The sequence below is a fragment of the Monodelphis domestica genome, chromosome 7 (assembly GCF_027887165.1).
Source record: "Monodelphis domestica isolate mMonDom1 chromosome 7, mMonDom1.pri, whole genome shotgun sequence".
NCBI lineage: Eukaryota > Metazoa > Chordata > Mammalia > Didelphimorphia > Didelphidae > Monodelphis > Monodelphis domestica.
This window is the reverse complement of record NC_077233.1, coordinates 94460585-94482787: the sequence shown is the minus strand read 5'-3', so window position 1 is coordinate 94482787 and position 22203 is coordinate 94460585. Positions and strand designations below refer to the sequence as shown.

At 37.2% G+C, this 22203-nt stretch overlaps 1 protein-coding gene, 1 non-coding gene and 1 pseudogene across 3 annotated transcripts; all 3 read right to left on the bottom strand.

The window, feature by feature from the left end:
* LOC100026495 (zinc finger protein 850-like) overlaps nt 1–22203 on the bottom strand; it is a 148864-nt pseudogene that overhangs the window by 17068 nt on the left and 109593 nt on the right.
* LOC130455712 (U6 spliceosomal RNA) lies at nt 665–771 on the bottom strand. The gene has a single exon (XR_008913808.1). It is a non-coding gene; the product is annotated as a U6 spliceosomal RNA (small nuclear RNA).
* Nucleotides 2369–21735, bottom strand: LOC130455485 (uncharacterized). Of its 2 annotated transcripts, XM_056805114.1 has the most exons (3): nt 16723–21735; nt 12690–12865; nt 2369–2853 (listed from the first exon to the last, which is right to left on the bottom strand). In XM_056805114.1, exon 1 carries the CDS (start codon nt 19052–19054, stop codon nt 18074–18076), a length of 981 nt encoding a protein of 326 aa, XP_056661092.1. In that variant the 5' UTR covers nt 19055–21735; the 3' UTR covers nt 2369–2853; nt 12690–12865; nt 16723–18073. The 2 variants fall into 2 exon arrangements, with proteins under 2 accessions (XP_056661092.1, XP_056661093.1); XM_056805115.1 differs by lacking the exon at nt 2369–2853 and having other exon boundaries at nt 12147–12865.

Sequence of the window (22203 nt, the reverse complement as noted above, 5' to 3'; positions counted from 1 at the left end):
TTGGTCTTTTGTTCTTCCAAATGAACTTTGTTATGTTTTTTTCTAATTCAGTAAAAAGGTTTTTTGGAAGTTCAATGGGTATGGCACTAAATAAGTAAATTAATTTGGGCAGGATTGTCATTTTTATTATGTTAGCTCATGAGCTAACCCATGAACAATCAATGTTTCTCCAGTTGTTTAGATCTAGTCTTAATTGTGTGGAGAGTGTTTTGTAGTTGTGTTCATATAGTTCCTGTGTTTGTCTTGGCAGATAGATTCCTAAGTATTTTATATTGTCTAGGGTGATTTCAAATGGAATTTCTCTTTCTAATTCTTGCTGCTGAAATGGGTTGGAGATATATAGAAATGCTGATGACTCATGCTTGTTTATTTTGTATCCTGCGACTTTGCTAAAGTTGTTGATTATTTCGACTAGCTTTTTGGTTGATTGTCTAGGATTCTTTAAGTAAATTGTTATATCATCCGTAAAGAGTGATAGCTTGGTCTCATCATTGCCAATTTTAATACCTTCAATTTCTTTTTCTTCTTTGCTACTGCTAGCGTTTCTAGTACAATATTAAATAATAGAGGGGATAATGGGCATCCTTGTTTCACTCCTGATCTTATTGGGAAGGTTTCTAGTTTATCCCCATTGCAGATGATGTTTGCTGATGGTTTTAGATAAAAAAATATGGAACACCTCACAAATGTTCATGTTATCCTTGCGCAGGGGCCGTGCTAATCTTCTCTGTATCATTCCAATTTTAGTATATGTGCTGCCGAAGCAAGCACTTCATAAGTCTTTTGACAATGACTATCTCCATATTTTGTCACCTTTGCCAATATGCTGACTGTGAAGAAGAACCTCTGGTTTGTTCTGATTTGCCCTTAGGAGAAATATTTGTTGCTATTCTATAGATGAATGTATTTAGCAGTATTAGTGGCTAAAATATGCATTGTCTACGCTCAGAGAAATTTTCTCATCTATGCTTAGGCACAATTGAGAAAAGCCTCTTCAAAATATTCAGTACAATTTTTTTTAATAGTAACAAAGAACAAAAGATAAAGCAGGTGCCCATTGATTGGGAAATGGGTAAACAAATTGTGGTACATGACTGTGATGGAATTAGTGCACTCTAGAAATTACAAATATAAAAAATTTAGAACAATATAGGAAGAGTTCTATGAATTGATGAATGAAATAAACAAAACTAGGAAAACAATATACACAAAGACTATCATGTAAATGGAAAAAGTAAAATAAAATAGCGGATATATTTCATATTATTCTACACATGAGTTATTTAAAAATATTTTTAACATTTTTTTCTTTAAGTTTTGAGTTTTACATTCTCTCCCTCCTTCTAGTCCCACCCAACCCTTTGAGAAGGCAAGCAATATAGTATCAATTATATAACATATACTTCAATTCTTGCCAACTCTACATTTCTCTTCCAGACATGCTTTTGCCTGATAACACTCATCTTTGGCTTTCAAATTCCCTCTTTTTTCACTTGGAGGCTACTTCCTCTTTGATGGATCATTACTGTTCTTCAGATAATCCTAGAAAATTTTCATCTCTTCTTTTACCTTTTGACTTAGATCACTTAGATAACTAAAGATTTTCTCACTGTCATTATATATATAAACCCTTACCTTTTGTCTTAGATCAGAAAAGCCATAAAGGCTAGGCTAGGCATATGGGGTTAGATGACTCAAGTCACACAGCTAGAAAGTGTCTTGAAGCCACATTTGAACCCAGGACCTCCTGTCTCCAGACCTGGCTCTCTATCCACTGAACCACCCAGCTGCTTCCACTCTCACCATATTTAAAAGATTTCCCCCCAGTTTTTGATGATACACTAAAAGATTAGAACTCTGAGCAAAGAATTTCCTCAAATTCATCACATGCTTAGGGCTTCTGCCCAGTATATATTCTCTGATATGTAACAATTTTTCCAATCTGAATGAAAGTTTTACTATATTTGTGACAGTCATAAAGTTTCTCCCCACATGGATCCTTTGATGTACAAGAGGATTTGAATACTGAAGGCTGCCATTAAATATATGTAGTTTGTCCCCGGGAAGGATTTTTTGATATATAACAAGATTAGAAGAGAATCTAAATCTTTTCTAGATTCTTGATCTTTTGGGCTTCTTTCTTCAATGGAAATTTTATTATCCATTAATGTCACTTGTTGAGAATCCTTATATCTCTTCAGTTCTCCCTTGCAAGGTCCCAGGTATCTTTTGATTCACATATTTTTCTAAATATAGGTCTTGGAGATTTCTGGGGTTTTCCATATCTATATCTATCTATATCTATATTATATATATATATATATATCACATTGGTAAATATTTTGTCTTAGACAATGAATCATTCTTTTTAAAAATTGCATATAGAAACAATTTTGTACAATTGTTTTCTGACATTTTGTGACTCAGATTCTCTCCCTCCCTTCCCTTCCATCCTGAAGGCAGTAAATAGTCTGCTATAAGTTAAACTAGTACTTAATGAATCATTCTTATTCCTGATCTTACCTGACACAATAAAAGGAAAATACAAATGTCACTTAATCTTATTCTTCCTATAAAAATAGTTATTAGGTATATCAAGCATATTAATTTCATATCCCCCCCAAATAATTACATTGCATGGAAGCTAGAGGGTAATAAGATCAAGAAAAGTGTTAAGGCAAGGCAAGGCACAGAATCTCATTTCATACAACCATTACCTGAACAATAACCCTGGATAGAATATCATCAAACAGTCACATGAAAGCCTCTAATGAAGGAGAGAACATTACCTTTCTTTGTTTTTTTGTTTAAAATTTTAACTTCCAGCTCCAAATTCTCTTCCTCATCTACCACCTATCGAGATAGCAAGAAATATGATACTCATTATACACATTAAGTCTTGTAAAACACTTCCATGTTTGCCATGTTGTGGGGAAGAGGGGGAAGCAAGAAAAATAAAGGAAAAAATATGTTCAATTTGCACTCAGAATCCATCTGTTCTCTCTCTGGAGTTGGATAGAACTTTTCATCAAAAATCTTTTTGAGTTGTTGCAGATCATTATATTAATATCTTTCACAGTTGTTTATTGTTACATTACTGTTATTGTGTACAATGTTCTTTCAAGTTCTACTCACTTTACTTTGTATCAGTTCATTATAAGTCTTCCTAGGTTTTTCTGAAACCATTCCTTTCATTTCTTGTACAACAATAGTATTCTATCAAAGTCATATACCACACACTCAAAAAGCATACAATGTGTTCATCCATTTCCCAATTGAAAGTCTTATTTCTTCTCAAGGCACTTTAACAGCTTTAACTTTTAAGAAAGTTTTTTCTCACATTGAGCCTAAACCTGCTTTTCTGTAACTTCTACCCATCTCTCCTAGTTCTTCCCTTTGAGCCTAAACAAAATGACTCTAATTCCTTTGCTATATGACAGCCCTTTAGATATTTGAAGATAGCAATCATTTGTCCCCTAAATCTTTCCTTCTCTACCCTAACTTTTGTATGTTCTTATTATTGATCATATGGTGTTCAGAATCCTCATCATTCTCCTTGCTCTTCCCTTCATGTTCTCCAGAGTGTAATGTCCTTCCATAAATGAGGCACTCAGAATTATATACAACAGTCTTGATGCAGTCTGATTAGTGTAGAGTACAGTAGAATTGTTTGAAACACTAAGCCAATTTTAATGCACCTTAAGATCTTTAGCTTTTCTTTTTCTGTTTCACTGTCTCTCTCATTCTCTCCCTCCCTCCTTTTCTATATCAGTCTCTGTCACGATGTCTCTGTCTTTCTCATACCCTATTGACCCTTAAACCTTCCATCTATGAATGTTTCCATATCTTTTTCACACACTTTTTCCCTATATAGTGGGCTATTAAGAGAGGACAGGGTAGAGGTTAACAAGGAGACTGGGTTTTGTTTTTTTCTTATCCCAGGAAGGAAGGGAGCTCAAGCACGGTTCTTCTTGGCCAATGTTCCAAAATATGTTGTGGGAGAAACATCCCAAGTTTGTAGCAGGGTCTCACTCCTAGAATGGGATACTCAACCTCAGTTCAATTCAGAAGTAAGAAAATAATTTTACTTTAAGATGAGGTTTAAGGACCTTCCAGGTAAGCATGGCGGCAGTCTAGACGTGGGATGCTTACTCTCCTCAGCACCCACCTATATAGACTACCTCAAAAGACTAAAAAAAAAAAAAACATTTTCATAAGAATGGAGGGACTCTACAGTAGGGTGTAGCATTGAAAGCACATGGGATTTAGGCATTTACACACCATAAGGGGGTGAAAAAGCTCCCACCCAAACATGAGCTGATCCACCCTTCCCCACCCCACCTACAGAGCCAGAGTCAGAGCCAGCGTGTGCCAGAATTAGAGAGTGAGCGCAGGGCACCTCTAAAGCGAGCAAGGGGCACCTCTAGGTCCTTGGCAGCTGACTAAGACCACCAAAAACCTACCCCTGAGAGTAGCTACACCTGAAACCCCAGCAGGCAGGGGAGCTCAGACCATGGGCACTCTTGGCAAGGAGGCACAGAGAAGAGCTCGAACAGCAGAGGCTGTGGAGATTCGAGAGCTTGCCTCAGGCAAAATCCTTGCTCAACTCCATACACAGAGAACCTGCCCATCTCACTCAGATTTCTGACTAAAAAGTGAAGGGAAAACCTCCACAGTGATGGCAAATTGTATATAGGACCAACAAACACCCTGCAAGAAAAAAAAAAAGGTAGTGACCCTGGAAAATTTTTATGGAGGAAAAACCCAGGCTATAGAGGAAATACAGGAGGAAATTCAAACAAAGACAAAACCCTCTAAAAAAATGGAAATTATCTACAAGCTCTGGAAGAATTTAAATTGGAGCTTATCAAAAAGATGAAAGCCTTCTGGCAAAAAAAAGTAGAAATGGTTCAAAGGGAAAATAAAAAAATTATAGCAGAAAATAAAAAAATTAAAGCAGAAAACCAGGCCGTAAGGACCAGAATTGGGCAACTGAAAACCAATGGTCTTGCAAAACAGCAAGCATTAATAAAGCAAAGTCAAAAGACTGACAAAATAGGGGGCAGCTGGGTGGCTCAGTGGATTGAGAGTCAGGCCTAGAGACAGGTCCTAGGTTCAAATCTGGCCTCAGACACTTCCCAGCTGTGTGACCCTGGGCAAGTCACTTGACCCCCATTGCCTAGCCCTTACCACTCTTCTGCCTTGGAACCAATACACAGTATTGACTCCAAGATGGAAGGTAAGGGTTAAAAAAAAAGACTGACAAAATAGAAGAAAACATAAAATATCTCATTGAAAAGGTGACAGATAAGGAAAACAGAGGAAGGAGAGACAATTTGAGAATCATTGGTCTACCTGAAAAGGCAGAAATAAAAAGAAATCTTGACATCATACTATAAGAAATCATCCAAGATAACCGCCCTGATGTTCTTGAACATGGGGGGGGGGGGGGGATAGACATTGAAAGAGTTCATAGAACACCCTCTACACTAAATCCCCAAAGGACAACTCCCAGGAATGTAATTGCCAAATCCCAGAGCTTTCAAGCTAAGGAGAAAATTCTACAAGAAGCCAAAAAAGAAACAATTCAGATACTGAGGAGCACCAATCAGGATCACACAAGACCTGGCAGCTTCCACACTAAAGGACTGCAAGGCCTGTAACATGATATTCAGAAATTCAAGAGAACTGGGTCTTCAACCAAGGATAACCTATTCATCAAAACTGACTACATACTTCCAGGGGAAAGTATGGGCATTCAAAAAAGTAGAAGATTTCCAAGTATTTGTAAAGAAAAGATCAGAACTAAGTGGAAAGTTTGATATCCAAAACAAAGATCAAGAGAAATATGAAAAGGTAAATAAGAAAGAAAGAGAGGGGAAAAGGGGAAAATGTTTTTTTTTCTTTTCAAACTCTCTTTTTTAAGGGCTACAATTAGATCAAATTATATATATTAATAGATGGGGAAAATGTTATTTGTAACTCTCAAATATTGTATTCATTATTATAGTAATTAGAAGAATCACTCATAGGAAAAGACTGAGGCATTAAAGGCTACAAGATGATATGCAAAAAAAAAGAAAAATGGTAGGGGGGATTGAAGATGGTACCAAGAGATACTTGAAGAAATAAAATAAATAGGATAATCTTTATCACACAAAGATATAGATAGGAAGGGGAGGGGAAGAATACTCTTATAAGAAGAAGAGAAAGAGAGTGCTAATAGGTAATACTTGAACCTTACTCACAATGAAATTGATTCTGAGAGGGAAGAGCATCTATATGTATTGGGATCTTGAATTCTATCTTATCCTACAGGGCAAGTGAGAAGAGAAAACTAAAGGGGGGAGGGAGAGGGAGTTTAAAAAGGGAGGGAAGGAGAGGAGGGGGAGGGAACTTAACAGATCCTAAAAAAACAAGAAGGGAACAAAAAGGGAGGGACCAGAAAGGGAAACATATTAAGGGAGGGGATTAGGGGGATTGACTAAAAGTAAACCACTGGTTCAAAAGGATATAGCAAAAGAAGAAAGGACAGAACTAGGAGAGGATATCAAAATGCTAGGGAAGTCACAAGTGACAGTCATAACTTTGAATGTGAATAGGATGAACTCACCCATAAAATGTAGATGATTAGGAGAGTGGATTAGAATCCAAAATCCTACCATATGTTGTCTACAAGAAACACACTTGAGACAGGTAGATATTCACAAGGTCAGAATCAAAGGTTGGAGCAAGACCTATTGGGCCTGAACTGATAGAAAGAAGGCAGGAGTTGCAATCATGATATCTGACAAAGCCAAAGTAAAAATAGACCCAATTAAAAGGGATAGGGAAGGTAAATAGATCCGGATAAAAGACAGTATAGACAATGAGGAAATATCAGTAATCAACATGTATGCACCAAATGGTATAGCATCCAAATTTCTAAAGGAGAAACTAGTAGAATTGAAGGAGGAAATAGAGTGCAAAACTATATTAGTGGGAGACCTGAACCTACCACTATCAAATTTAGATAAATCAAATAAAAATAAATAAATAAGAATACATTCACAAAGATTGACCATGTATTAGGGCATTAAAAACATGGCAAACAAATGCAGAAAAGCAGGAATAATAAATACAAACTTTTCAGATCATAAGGCAATAAAAATGATTAGTAAGTGTACATGGAGAGCCAAATCAAAAATTAATTGGAAATTAAATAATAGAGAACAAATCATAGATACAGTTAATAATTTCATTGAAGAAAATGACAATGATGAGACATCCTTTCAAACTCTATGGGAAGCAGCCAAAGCAGTACTCAGGGGAAAATTTATATCCTTGAGTTCATATATTAACAAATTAGGGAGGGCAGAGGTCAATTAATTGGGCATGCAAATCAAAAACTTGAAAGCAAACAAATTCAAAAACCCCAGAGGAAAACTAAATTAGAGATCCTAAAAATGAAGGGAGAAATTAATGAAATCTAAAGTGATAGTACTATTGAACTAATAAATAAGCCTAGAAGCTGGTACTTTGAAAAAACAAACAAAATAGATAAAGTACTGGTCAATCTAATTTAAAAAAAAAAAGGAAAGAAAACCAAATCAACAGTATCATAGATGAAAAGGGAGAGCTCACCTCCAATGAAGAGGAAATTAAGGCAATCATTAAAAACTATTTTGCCCAATTATATGGCAATAAATACGGCAATCTAGGTAATATGGATGAACATTTATAAAAATATAAATTCCCTAGATTAACAGAAGAAGAAATAGAATTCTTAAATAATCCCATATCAGAAAAAGAAATTGAACAAGCCATCAAGAACTCCCTAAGAAAAAATCCCCAGGGCCTGATGGATTCACAAGTGAATTCTATCAAACATTCAAAGAACATCTAATCCCAATATTATACAAACTATTTGACATAATAAGCAAAGAGGGAGTTCTATCAAATTCCTTTTACGACACAAATATGGTACTGATTCCAAAGCCAGACAAGTCAAAAATGGAGAAGGAAAACTACAAACCAATCTCCTTAATGAACATAGATGCAAAAATCTTAAATAGGATACTAGCAAAAAGACTCCAGCAAGTGATCAGGAGGGTTATTCACTATGATTAGGTAGGATTTATACCAGGAATACAAGGATAGTTCAATATCAGGAAAACCATCCACATGAGTGACCATATCAATAAGCAAACCAACAAAAATCACATGATTATCTCAATAGATGCAGAAAAAACCTTTGATAAAATACAACAGTCATTCCAATTGAAAACGCTAGAATGTATAGGAATTGAAGGGTCTTTCCTAAAAATAATAAACAGTATCTAACTAAAACCATCAGCCAACATCATTAGCAATGGAGATAAACTAGATGCATTTGCTATAAGATCAGGAGTGAAACAAGGATGCCCATTATCACCGTTATTATTTAACATTGTACTAGAAACACTAGCTGTAAAAATTAGAAAAGAAAAAGAAATTGAAGGTATTAAAATTGGCAATGAAGAGAGCAAACTATCACTCTTTGCAGATGATATGATGGTCTACTTAATGAATCCTAGAGAATCAACTAAAAAGCTAGTAGAAATAATCAAGAACTTTACCAAAGTTGCAGGATACAAAATAAACCCACATAAGTCATCAGCATTTCTATATATCTCCAAAACGTCTCAGCAGCAGGAATTAGAAAGAGAAATTCCTTCAAAATCACCCTAGACAATATAAAGTACTTAGGAATATATCTGCCAAGACAAACACAGGAACTATATGAACACAACTACAAAACACTTTCCACACAACTAAAACTATATCTGAGCAATTGGATAAACATTGATTGCTCATGGGTAGGATGAACTAACATAATAAAAATGACAATCCTACCCTATCTATTTACCTAGTGCTATACCCATCGAATGTCCAAAAATCTTTTTTACTGAATTAGAAAAAAAACCATAACAAAGTTCATTTGGAAGAACAAAAGATCAAGGATATCCAGGGAAATGATGAAAAAAAAAATGCAAAGGAAGGTGGCCTTGAAGTCCCAGATCTCAAACTATACTATAAAGCAGTGGTCATCAAAACAATTTGGTACTGGCTAAGAGACAGAAAGGAGGATCAGTGGAATAGACTTCAATAAGACAGTCTATGATAAGCCCAAAGTTCCCAGCTTTTGGGACCAAAATCCACTATTTGATAAAAACTGCTGGGAAAATTGGAAGACAGTGTGTGAGAGATTAGGCTTCAATCAACACCCTACACCCTACACCAAGATAAACTCAGAATGGGTGAATGACTTGAACATAAAGAAGGAAACTATAAGTAAATTAGGTGAACACAGAATAGTATACATGTCAGACCTTTGGGAAGGGAAAGATTTTAAAACCAAGCAAGACATAGAAAGAGTCACAAAATGTAAAATAAATAATTTTGACTACATCAAATTAAAAAGGTTTTGTACAAACAAAACCAATGTAACTAAAATCAGAAGGGTAGCAACAAATTGGGAAACAATCTTCATAAAAACCTCTGACAAAGGTTTAATTACTCAAATTTACAAAGAGCTAAATCAATTGTACAAAAAATCAAGCCATTCTCCAATTGATAAATGGGCAAGGGACATGAACAGGTAGTTCTCAGCCAAAGAAATCAAAACTATAATTAAGCACATGAAAAAGTGTTCTACATCTCTTATAATCAGAGAGATACGAATCAAAACAACTCTGAGGTATCACCTCACACCTAGCACATTGGCTAACATAACAGCTATGGAAAGTCATGAATGCTGGAGTGGATGTGGCAAAGTAGGGACACTAATTCATTGCTGGTGGAGTTGTGAATTGATCCAACCATTCTGGAGGGCAATTTGGAACTATGCCCAAAGGGTGATAAAAGACTGTCTGCCCTTTGATCCAGCCATATAGCACTGCTGGGTTTGTACCCCAAAGAGATAATAAGGAGAAAGACTTGTACAAGAATATTCATAGCTGCGTCCTTTGTGGTGTCAAAAAGGGGAAAATGAGGGGATGCCCATCAATTGGGGAATGGCTGAACAAATTGTGGTATATGTTGTTGATGGAATAGTATTGTGCTAAAAGGAATAATAAAGTGGAGGAATTCCATGGAGACTGGAACAACCTTCAGGAAGTGATGCAGAACGAAAGGAACAGAACCAGGAAAACATTGTACACAGAGACTGATACATTGTGGTACAATCGAAGGTGATGGACTTCTCCGTTAGTGTCAATGCAATGTCCCTGAACAATCTGCAGGGATCTAAAAAACACTCTCCACAAGCAGAAGATAAAGCGTGGGAGTAAAAACACCGAGGAAAAGCAACTGCTTGACTACAGGGGTGGAGGGGATATGACTGAGGAGAGACTCTAAATGAACACTCTAATGCAAATACCAACAACATGGAAATGGGTTTGAATCAAGAACACATGTGATACCCAGTGGAATTGCACGTGGGCTGTGGGAGAGGTGGGGGGGGCAGGGAAGAAAAGAAAATGATCTTTGTTTCCAATGAATAATGTTTGGAAATGACCAAATAAAAATAAAAACAAAATTTAAAAAAAATTTGGTACTGTATAAGAGACAGAAAGGAGGATCAGTGGAATAGACTTCAATAAGACAGTCTATGATAAGCCCAAAGTTCCCAGCTTTTGGGACCAAAATCCACTATTTAATAAAAACTGCTGGGAAAATTGGAAGACAGTGTGGGAGAGATTAGGCTTGGATCAACACCTCACACCCTATACCAAGATAAACTCAGAATGAGTGAATGACTTGAACATAAAGAAGGAAACTATAAGTAAATTAGGTGAACACAGAATAGTATGCATGTCAGACCTTTGAGAAGGGAAAGATTTTAAAACCAAGCAAGACTTAGAGTCACAAATTGTAAAATCAATAATTTTGATTACATCAAATTAAAAAGGTTTTGTACAAACAAAACCAATGTAACCAAAATTAGAAGGGAAGCAACCAATTGGGAAACAATCTTCATTACAAAAACCTGACAAAGGTCTAATTACTCAAATTAATAAAGAACTAAACCAATTGTACACAAAATCAAACCATTCTCCAATTGATAAATGGGCAAGGGACATAAATAGGCAATTTTCAGTTAAAGAAATCAAAACTATTAATAAGCATATGAAAGAAGTGCTCTAAATCTCTAATAATCAGAGAGATGCAAATCAAAACAACTCTGAGGTATCACCTCACACCTAGCACATTGGCTAACATGACAGCAAAGGAAAGTCATGAATGCTGGAGTGGATGTGGCAAAATTGGGACATTAATCCATTGCTGGTGGAGTTGTGAATTGATCCAACCATTCTGGAGGGCAATTTGGAACTATGGTTAAAGGGCACTAAAAGACTATCTGCCCTCTGATCCAGCCATAGCACTGCTGGGTTTTTATTCCAAAGAGATAATAAGGAAAAATGCATGTACAGGAATATTCATAGCTGCACTCTTTGTGGTGGCAAAAAATTGGAAATTGAGGGGATGCCCATCAATTGGGGAATGGCTGAACAAATTGTGGTATATGTTGGTGATGGAATTCTATTGTGCTAAAAGGAATAATAAAGTGGAGGAATTCCATGGAGACTGGAACAACCTCCAGGAAGTAATGCAGAGCAAAAGGAGTAGAACCAGTAGAACATTGTACACAGAGCCTGATACACTTTGGTACAATTGAATGTAATGGACTTCTCCATTAATGTCAATGCAATGTCCCTGAACAACTCAGAGGGATCTATAAGAAAGAACACTGTCCACATTCTGAGGAATGAGGAACCGAAGAAAAACAGCTACTTCAATACATGGGTCGAGGGGATATGGTTGGGGATGTAGACTCTAAATGAGCATCCTAGTGCAAACACCAACAACATGGAAATGGGTTCTGATCAAGGGACACATGTAATACCCAGTGGAATTGCTTGTCAGCTATGAGATTGGTGGTAGGAGGGGAGGGAGGAATAGAGAATGATTTTTGTAACCAAGGAATAATGTTTTAAATTGACCAAATAAAAAAATAATGTTAAAAAAAATAAATGATATATATGCACACTTGACAACATTTCGGGAGGGAAAGGGTTATATATCTCATTTTAAAAAAAATCTGTGTCATAATTAAAGAATGCCTTATCTAAAAAAAAAAAAGAAGAAGAAGAGCTTTAAGGTGGTGATAGTTGGTAGAATAGCCTGGGGGCTCACCAGATAGCCTTGGTGTTGATGGGTTACCCTCCAGGCTAATAGGGTAGCCTTGGGACTAGTAGAGTAGCCTCTCTGGGGCTGATAGAATTACCATGGCAAGTTATTCTTTACATTTGTAAGGTTTCCTCCAGGAAAGAATTCTCTGATATTGCCTATATTTTGTTTTATAACTAAAAGTTCATCAACATTCTTTACATTTAGATTTATAAGATTTCTTCCCAAGAATATTGGTTTCTTGGTATTGATAATGATCTGAACTTTGATGGAAATATTTGCTATGCTGACTACATACATACGACCCATATTCTTTGGGAATTTCCTGGTGTGTACGAAGATGTGAGTTAATCCAGTTCTTTTTTCCTAATTTCTTATATGTGTGCTCTCCCATTCCAGTAGGAGTTTTATCATCATTGGCTGTTACTTTAGTGCTATTTTTCTTCTCTTTCCCTATTTTTTCCCTTGTAGGTACTTACCATTGCCTCTCTAACATAGGCTTCAGTTCAGATATTCTATAACAATCAGGATGGGATGGGGGGCGGAGAGGGGATTCTTTGGACTTTTTCTGATGTCATGTTAAAATTCCTGGATTCTGAAGAAATCTTCTGCTTTTGACCTGAATCCTTATTCTCATTGCAGGTCTTAATATATGCTAGAAGGAAGAAAAAATGCAAATGTTACCAGTTACTTGTGTCAGAAGACGAAGAAAAGGATCATGAAATGATAAACAGCAAAATCAGACTCAGAGTATACTGGAAAAGGACTTGTGACCATCCAAAAAAAGTTTTCTTGTGTTTTTTTGCACTCTACAAATCTAGAGTAGACTTTGTTTTGGGCCTGAGAGGTAAAGTATTGATATTATCTGTGTTGTGAAGAGGCTGTGGTAAAATACTTTGTTGTTGTTCACAAACATATCTTTCAGTTTTCCACTCAGAAGGAAAGCCAGGAATGACTTCCCTTCACCAGGCCAGTATGTTCTTTACTTGGAGACTATAAATTCATAAAAATCTATTTATTTATAATTAAAAGGTCTATGTATAAGGATTAATAACAAGAAAATCCTTAATACCAACTATTCACCCACCTTCTGTTTGTCTCACAACAAAGCCTTTGGTTCTTCCAGCTACACTAAAACTGCCTGGCACTTACTAAAAAAACCCCAAATGCTATCTGACTATAATCTAACTAAAATCCTTATTCAATTAACTTAATTTGATAAAGACATCTCCATGTACATATAGATTCAGTCAGCCAAGATGGCAGCTGCTAACTGACAATGAAGTAACCCTGGTATGGCCCAGAATCCAGGTAAACAGCCTTCAGTCTTTCGCCAAACTGTTCTCCAGCAAAACAGATGTACCACCTTCTTCTTAGAGATGACTCCTCTCAGTTAGCAAAGTAGAAACCCTCTTCAGATGGTTTTAAGAGTTCTCTCTTCCCTTTCACCAACACAGAGCAAGTTCTCAGATGTCTGCCTCTACCAGCAGCCAGAGTTTAGAAAGTTAGACAGTCAGTGAGAGGACCTCACCAACTGTCGGAACCTTTTTCTATAATCCTCCTTCTAAGTTCTGCTCTCACACCCAACACTCTGCCTTGCCTGTACTCTCAGAGATCTCTTTAGCAAATATCTTATTTTAATCAATACCTAATCAATATCCTAAATTCCTCACTACCGAGGGAAGCCCAGACTCTAACATCCCTCTGTCCTTCTGTTTTCTAAAAAATTCCATCATGTTCCATTCCTTTATAGATAGAATTAAAGATGAAAAGGTGAAAGGACCATAGAGACTACCTAGTCAAATTCATTCATTTTAAGATGAGGGAGATGAGACTCAGGGAGAAAAGAGTGACTTGCCCAAAGTTACATGGGTAGTAAATATCAAGAGGCAAAATTTAAACTTAGGTCCACTGACTCCAGAGTCAATGCTATTTATTTCTCCTCAGTGGTCAATCCCCAGCATTTCCTTATCTGACACCAGAAACTGGAAACCAATCAAACACACATGAGCCAGAATCCAACCTTTCTCTATCAAACCACAGCCCTTTCCTGATGTAGGCAGCTCTTATGTGAAGGAGCCAGAACCCTAATATCTCTTAGACCAACCAGTGAAGAATAATCCAGCAAAGTAAGGTCACTTCCCTGGAAGGTGGCCCTTTCTACAAGGCCCTCTCCACAGACCTTCCTCTTCTTCTTCCTTCCCAAAAGACCCTTGCCATGCAGTCCATTAGGCTGCCTGCTGGCAATTCTTTTGTTCCCCAAACCACCAATAATACTGCCATCACTTTGGGTCTTCCCTTGTTTAAGCTAGGCTACTACTCTTAATTATTCCATAATTGATATCTTTTTAAAAAGTCAGTGCAGGGGCAGCTGGGTAGCTCAGTGGGTTGAGAGCCAGGCCTAGAGATGGGAGGTCCTTGGTTCAAATCTGGCCTCAGATACTTCCTAGCTGTGTGACCCTGGACAAGTCACTTGACTCCCATTGCCTAGCCCTTATCATTCTTCAGTCTTAGAACCAATACACAAGTAGTGGTCTAAGATAAGGGTTTAAAAAAAAACAAACAAAAAACAGCACAGGGAGCTCCTAGTGAGGAACATTTCTCATAGGAAAAGAAAAATACAGACTGACAATTATTCCACAATTTGCAGTCCTAAGAGAGTTTCTTAGTGTGTTGAGATGTGTTTAGTGTCACACAGAGAGTATGTGTCAGCAATAGGGCTTGAACCCAGCACCCATCTCTGAAGCAAAGCTGCCATCCACTACATTGTGTTGACTCACTCCCGGAGTACTCTTTCCCCTATATTGTAATATAAATGGACGATCTGTATGGAAACTATTTCTGATTGTAATAACTGGACACTCTGGCTTACAAGAGAGCTGCTACTGGGGGATATACCTGAGGCTGCTTGGTTATAATGGAGAAAGAATGAGAGATGCTGCTAGAGAGATAGATACTGCTAAAGGGGTGCCCTGGAGCTGCCTATTGATCACTAATAGCTAATAAGTCAAGATGTTCCCTACCCTACTGTGTATTGGCTCCAAGGCAGAAGAGTGGTAAGGGCTAGGCCATGGGGGTCAAGTGACTTGCCCAGGGTCATACAGCTGGGAAGTGTCTGAGGCCAGATTTGAACCTAGGAACTCCCATCTCTAGGCCTGGCTCTTAATCCACTGAGCCACCCAGCTGCCCCCTCAGAGAAATATTCTTCACTCTTCCTTTCTCAATTAAAGGGGTTTATTGGGAACAAACAGGATGGGGATTGAGGTGAAGGGGATTAGGGTGTCCCTAATCTATAATGAAGTATAGGAGGAATTGTGGAAATTGTCATTCTTGTCACAGCTGTGACTTAGGGACAATCAGAGAGATGTAGGACAAACATCTTTCTTCTTTTTTCTTCAGTCAGATAATCTCTTCTTGAGTAATTCAAGACCCCAAAGGTCTCTCTCTCTCTCTCTCTCTCTCTCTCTCTCTCTCTCTCTCTCTCTCTCTCTCTCTGCCTAAGCCAGGAAAGCCAGTCTCAGTTAATCAGGAACTCAGAGAAGAGGTTTCTCCCCTGGTCAGTCACCCCCAGAGAGCCAAAGTCCAAATTTCTCCTCTCTCTGGCCAGGCTCCCCAACTGCCAACTCCTGGGAACATGCTGTTTGGACTCTTCTCCTTGATTGACAGACAGGTCCTTCACCTTGGTCTGCATGCCTGGGTTGTCCTGCAAATCCTCTCTCTCTTCATGTCTCTTCCACAATCCCCCCTTTAATTCTCCAAAAAAATGCAACTTGCATTTTCAATGATACTTAGCTTTATAATAATTCTATCTATCTATTCTTCATCCTGTGCTATCTTAAATATTCTCTTACCCCCCCCCCCATAACAAAATCCTAATTTATCTTAGCTATTCTATCTACCTAGATGCTAAGCTAAGAATGGGTTATAGGAAAATGGTTTAGGTAAGGGATTTACATGAACATAGCTTTACATCACAACAAATCAATTAATTTTCTAATCATCTCAACAATTCCACCAACATTAAGAGTATGCAAATGTCCTATTTCCTAAAGTCTATAAATTCACTAAGTAAAATTTCCTATCACTAACAAATGCTAACCTACAATCATAATGCAATCTAACTTCTATACTTCAGAACTTCTATGTCTCTACTTCCTTAAGCCTTGGACAAATTCGCTAGGCTATATAGTTAGAATATTAATAAATTACTCTAATAAAGTTAGTTCATTAGTAAATTAGTATTTACATGTGTACATAGGTTGTACCCAGTACAGATTTACACATGTACATCATTCTAAATTTCTGTGAAAACTCATGCAGAAAAGAAATATCTTCAGCTGTTTGAATTTCCCACAGAACATTTTTATCAGTGTGTCTTGTTGTCATGTAACTAACTATGCATGTTGTATACTTACCCAATCCATGAGATATCTTACTACAGTGTAATTCAATGTAGGATGTGCATGCATATATGTGATGTAACATGTGTGACACACTCTCACATATCCTCACAATCAAAAGTTCCAAAATCCTTCCATGTCCTTTAATGTTGCTTGTAGAAACTCTTTCTTCCTCTCTGGCCCTCCATCTGGTCTGCATGCCAGTCGCCATCATCTGGTCTTGATCGAAGACATCTTCTTCCAATCAGGATCCACTGGAATAATCAATCAGGAACCGGGACCACACAAACAAACCACGAACCATGTATGCATGTGAGATTTTTACATGTGTGTGCAAGTAAGAGTGAAAAGTACATTTGCATGGAAGTAAGTTGAAATCTTTGTGAATGTCAGAATTTATCAATCATTCTTCATGTCTGCAAGTAAGATAACATGTATTTTCTTCATGTATGGGGGTAAGGTTTGCATATGTACATCTTTGTGCCTGCAAGTAAGCTGAACATGTGTTTTTCACGGATGGGTATGAGCATTATGCATAGGTTCTCAAGATTTTGTTAATAATGATTTCAATTATTTTTTTCAAGTTTGCTAATTCTTGTTTCACCTTTCACTAGAAGATTTATTGCATGTTTACTGTAATCATTTCCTGGAGATAGAATGTAGAAAAATTATGTATTCATTTATAAAAATACTGTTCCTTTCTGTTTTGTTACTGTGTTGATAGGCAGAGGCTATGTATAAAAATGATATAGATTTATTGTGGCTGCTACTCTTTAAAGGCATATTTTTCAGTGTTGGCTGCATTTCTTACTGGAACTGTACTATTTACTTCAGGGATGCTTTCCTGTTATCATTAGGCTTTCATCCACAAGGCTGTTTTTGATTTCTTCTTAGCTATTCATGTTGCAGTTCATGATTAGAACTTTTTTTCCTCATGTCTTTTGTATGTATCTTCACTGATTGACAGGATCATATTGTTGTGTCTAGAGAGGTTGCTGAAACTCTGAAGAAACATCTTCATGGTATACCCTCTCTCTCTTCCTTCCTCTGGTAGAGACTGTTTTAGGATGAAAGTTGAGAGATAACCTTCTTCTTTCCGGTCTCAACAACAACTTGATGTTAAAGTCTTATTATAACAGATTCAACCAATGTGAATCCATGCTTCTCTAGCATTCTAGATGTTTGTGTCTTACCTAGTTATGAAGTTGGAATATTGCTACAAGTTTAGGAGTGTTCTTGTTGAATTACTTGTACTTCTTTAGCTGAAACAACTTATTTTCTATGCTACCCCAAGCCTAGTTCTCATTCACATAAGGTTTTGTGTAGTATGTCACCCTATGGAACTCCAACAAATCTTGGTGTCACAGTTACAGCATAAATGGTACTTGTCATGTCTTTGAAGTTAGAGAATAGAAGTGAAATTGTGTATCTATCTCTCCTCCTCCAGTTCTTTAATATGTTCCTTAATATTCTCCTTCCCATTCAAAATCTGTATCTGCACAAGCCATGTAATTCAACTTATCTATAAAGTCATCTTCATTATCAACCCCTAAGCTTGCATAAAGTTCTTCCAATGGTATGCAACTTGTTCTGTGCCCAAAGAATAATTCCTCATCATAGTCTTGGTAAGATTTTGTTTGCACTGGTTCCAGGTATACTATCTTTTCACTTGTGTCCCACAAATCCCCTTCTTCATCTATCTCTTCATAAAGCTTATAAAACTGATAAGGCATTTGTTCTAAATGATCTTCATTCACACCTTCTGATATTCCTTCTGATTCTGTGTCTGAATCAGAATCACTAAACCCAATCACTATGTTCTTTGGATTTTGCTCAATGCCATGTAAACTTTTGTCAGATGTTGATAACTCTGGCTTCGTGTTTTGATCTAAGCCTATGTCACCAGCTTCTGTGTTTCTCAAATCAGTTTCTGAATGTGTCTCACTACTAAGCTTAAGATTTTCATTTAGAATTGGTAAACTTGATGGTATGGGGTTATGCAGATCTTCTATACTGTTAATAATCATAAATCCTACTCTACCATTAGTCTGGGATTTATGTTTATATTCATTCTCATTTGACTGTGTAAAGATAGGAATCTTTCCCTCTATCTTATTACTTTCTTCAGGGAATAAGTTGGCATGTCCCCCTGCATTATCATTAGGATGTGTGCTTTCATATTGTCCCCCACTACAACATATATCTGTTTCTGGCTTTATAGCTAAGGTGTTCATAACTACTGACTCAGTGTTCATGTCCTTGTTACTCTCTGCCAGGTGCATATATAACTCAGTCAATTCTTTTTGATTTGATTCAATCTCTATGGAACATGAACCTAAATCACAGCAGTTGCTTTGGCCAGATACCCCTTTGCCCCTTAGAATGTTGGGTTCAAGACCGTCTTTTGAATCCATGGTAGTTTTTCTAGTTGGTAAGAATTCCATTCCATACCCCCTCTTCAAATTTAACTGTCAGTACACCTCCATTACTTTGAATATGATTAATTTTTTCAAAAGTAGTTTAATTTTCATTTCCAGTTAATTTTCCCTTAACTATATCACTCATTGCTGAATGGAAGGTACTAGTTTCTGGATTCAAATTAGATGGATTTTGTAAGGGTATCTGTGCCATAAAGCTATTTACATAATTAACTAAGTGAATGGTTTCAAAGCCTTTATATTTCCTTCTGTACCAACAGTAACCTTTAGGGAATTGAAATTATGTGTCTCTGTATCTGTCACAAACTTCTGCTTGAGTTCTTGTGACTTTTTCATTCTTTTCCTTTTGTATAATTCAATCCCATTATCTACTCTACACTGGAAAAAGTTCTCTAGCAATCATCTGATTTCCTTCACAGACTTTTCCTGCTTAGTTACTATACAACTCATTTCAAAGTCTTTCATCTCATTTACTATTTGAGATGTTATTTCCATAATTTCTGCCTTTATAATCTGTCTCTGCCTTTCTCTTGCTTTACTGCAATGGCTATCACTCACAGATACACATTCTTGCACTATCTTTACACCATTTCCCAACTTTTGTCCACTATTTTCAACTGCAGCCTTATTCTCACAATTTCTTCTATCTCCATTTGTCACACTATATATCTTATGGGCCTGGCTTCATAATTCTTTCCTAACCATATCAGAATACTTAGGCTTAGCTCCAGTTTTTATGGCCAGTTGCATTTCATTCAAGTCCAGAGCTTGCTATGAGGACTTTAACTTGCAATGTGAACAACAAGTGGATTTCTTGTATCTAGTTTGTGCATTTTGTATGTCTTTGTTATTACTCTCATGTTTCTTCTTCAAAAAGCAATTTCTAATCAAGTGACCTTTTTTTGTGGCAAAAGAAACATTCCCTAGTCTCTTTCTGCACTGGTCTTCCCTTGTAACTAGGTTTCTGGTAACTAGATTTTGTGTAAGTCTTAACCATGTTCAGAGTTTTTATATCATCAATTTCCTTTTGTTTAAGATCATTTTCAGTCCTCTCTAACTTTTCCTTCAGGTCTTGGACTTGTTTGCACTGTTCTGAATTATTTTCAAACAAGTTAACTTGTTGTGTCTCTCAATTCAATCAGAGAAACTGAGTCATATTTAGGGAAATAGTGTCTGAAAAATTCTTTCAAATTTGGTGAGCAACCCCTTAGAAATTGCCTATGGACATGGCTTGCACATTCTTCACTTTCAGCTTCTAGACCTAAGATGGAATCTGCCATCTCTGACAGACGGTCTATGTATGTGACAGGATGTTCCCCTTTATCCTTCATGATCTTGTCAAACTAAGCCCATGCATTGGGTTTTGAACAGCATAGTTTAATGGCCTGTAGTAAGTGCTCCCTACATCTTCTAAGGTATGACATGCAGATAAGATGTGCAAAGTCCATATCCACCCTTTGCTCTACAGTTGGCCAGCTAGTCAAATTGCTGTCAGATCTTGACTTCTCCAAGAATTGCCTCTGTTCATGGGAGCTGAACAGTTCTGACAATAGGAACTCTACATCCTCGAAATCCGGATCAAAGATCCTGAAGGCCTATTTAAGCTCCTCCTGAGATTTGAGGGGATTCTCTACAAATTTAGGGAAACAGCGCTTTATGGATTCAAGTTCCTGAGGAGTGAATTGTCTATGGGCTTTTGAGTGTATCACACCAGCATTACTGGTTAGCTTAGTGATCTCTTTTAAAGGACAGATTTTCTCAGGTTCACTAGCAGTCTTGTTCTCATTGTCACCTTCATTTTCCTGAGGTACATTCTCGGTTTGCCCATTGTCCTTGCCCATAACCAGATCTAGTTCTTTTTCCTTAATCAATTGTTCAAACACAGCCTTAATCATGTCTTCTAGGTTGGCATCAACAGCCATAATCTTCTATGCCTTAAGGGGAACCACAAATCTGAAGAACTTCTTAAGTTAGGTTAGAGTCTGAAGGATAGCCATAAAGAGTACATATACTTGTCCTAGGACTTGCCAGAGTACCAGTTCATTTTGGAATGGCAACTGCAAAACAGACATTATAACGCTGCCTATATAATTAATAGTATCCACTACCATATGGGTAAGTTTGCTCTACAAAATGTGATAAACCCAAAAGCAGGCCATGGCTGCAACAACCACCACTCCGAAAACAACTTGTCTGAACATTTTGTCTTTCTTCTTTACTACACTGCCTGTAGTAGCACCGGTGATAAGATATTATAGTAGGATTGTGGGGTTCAGTCAAACTTGAGGTGCCAATTGTAATAAAAATGATAATCTGTGTGGAAACTATGTCTGGTTATGGTAACTGGATACTCTGGCTGGGGGAGGGGAAAGGGAGGCAAAAGGGCTGGGTGAAACCTGGGAGGTGAAGGGAGGAGGAGGGTAGGGAACATCTTGACTTATTAGCTATTAGTGATCAATAGGCAGCTCCAGGGCACCCCTTTAGCAGTATCTATCTCTCTAGCAGCATCTCTCATTCTATCTCCATTATAACCAAGCAGCCTCAGGTGTGTCCCCTAGTAGCAGCTCTCTAGTAAGCCTGAGTATCCAGTTATTACAACCAGAAAGTTTCCATACAGATCATCCATTTTTATTACAGTACCATTCTGCCTCTTCTCCTCAGCGATGCTTGAAAATTTACCTTAAATAGTGTAAGAGAAAACATATGAGGAAAAACAAAGAAGAGTCCCAGCACCAAAGTCAGAATGAGGAGGCCTATTCAGGCAGTGTTGTGGGTGGACCAGGACTGCAGACAGACGAGGAAGGTAGAACAGTCTTAGAAATGGCAGTGCTCATTAACATTCCTGTGCTCAGCTGTTTTCATATATTAGTTCTATTTTTTCTATTAACATTAGTTTTAAAAACAGAGGCTTATTCATGTTAAAAAAAATTCAAGGTGATAGAACAGACAAAATAGACAAAACTTGAAGTATTTTCTTTCACTTATTAATCTTTCAGGCCATTTCTATCTAGAGCTTCCTGTAGATCCAAGACCCAAGGCTCTTCCCCTTGCTCTAATTTGGAAATCACAGAAGGTTTGGGGAAGTGGAAATGCTGTTTATAAGAAAATAAATGAGACAGGATGGTGAATGGAGTCATATAGAACTAATTGGCTCC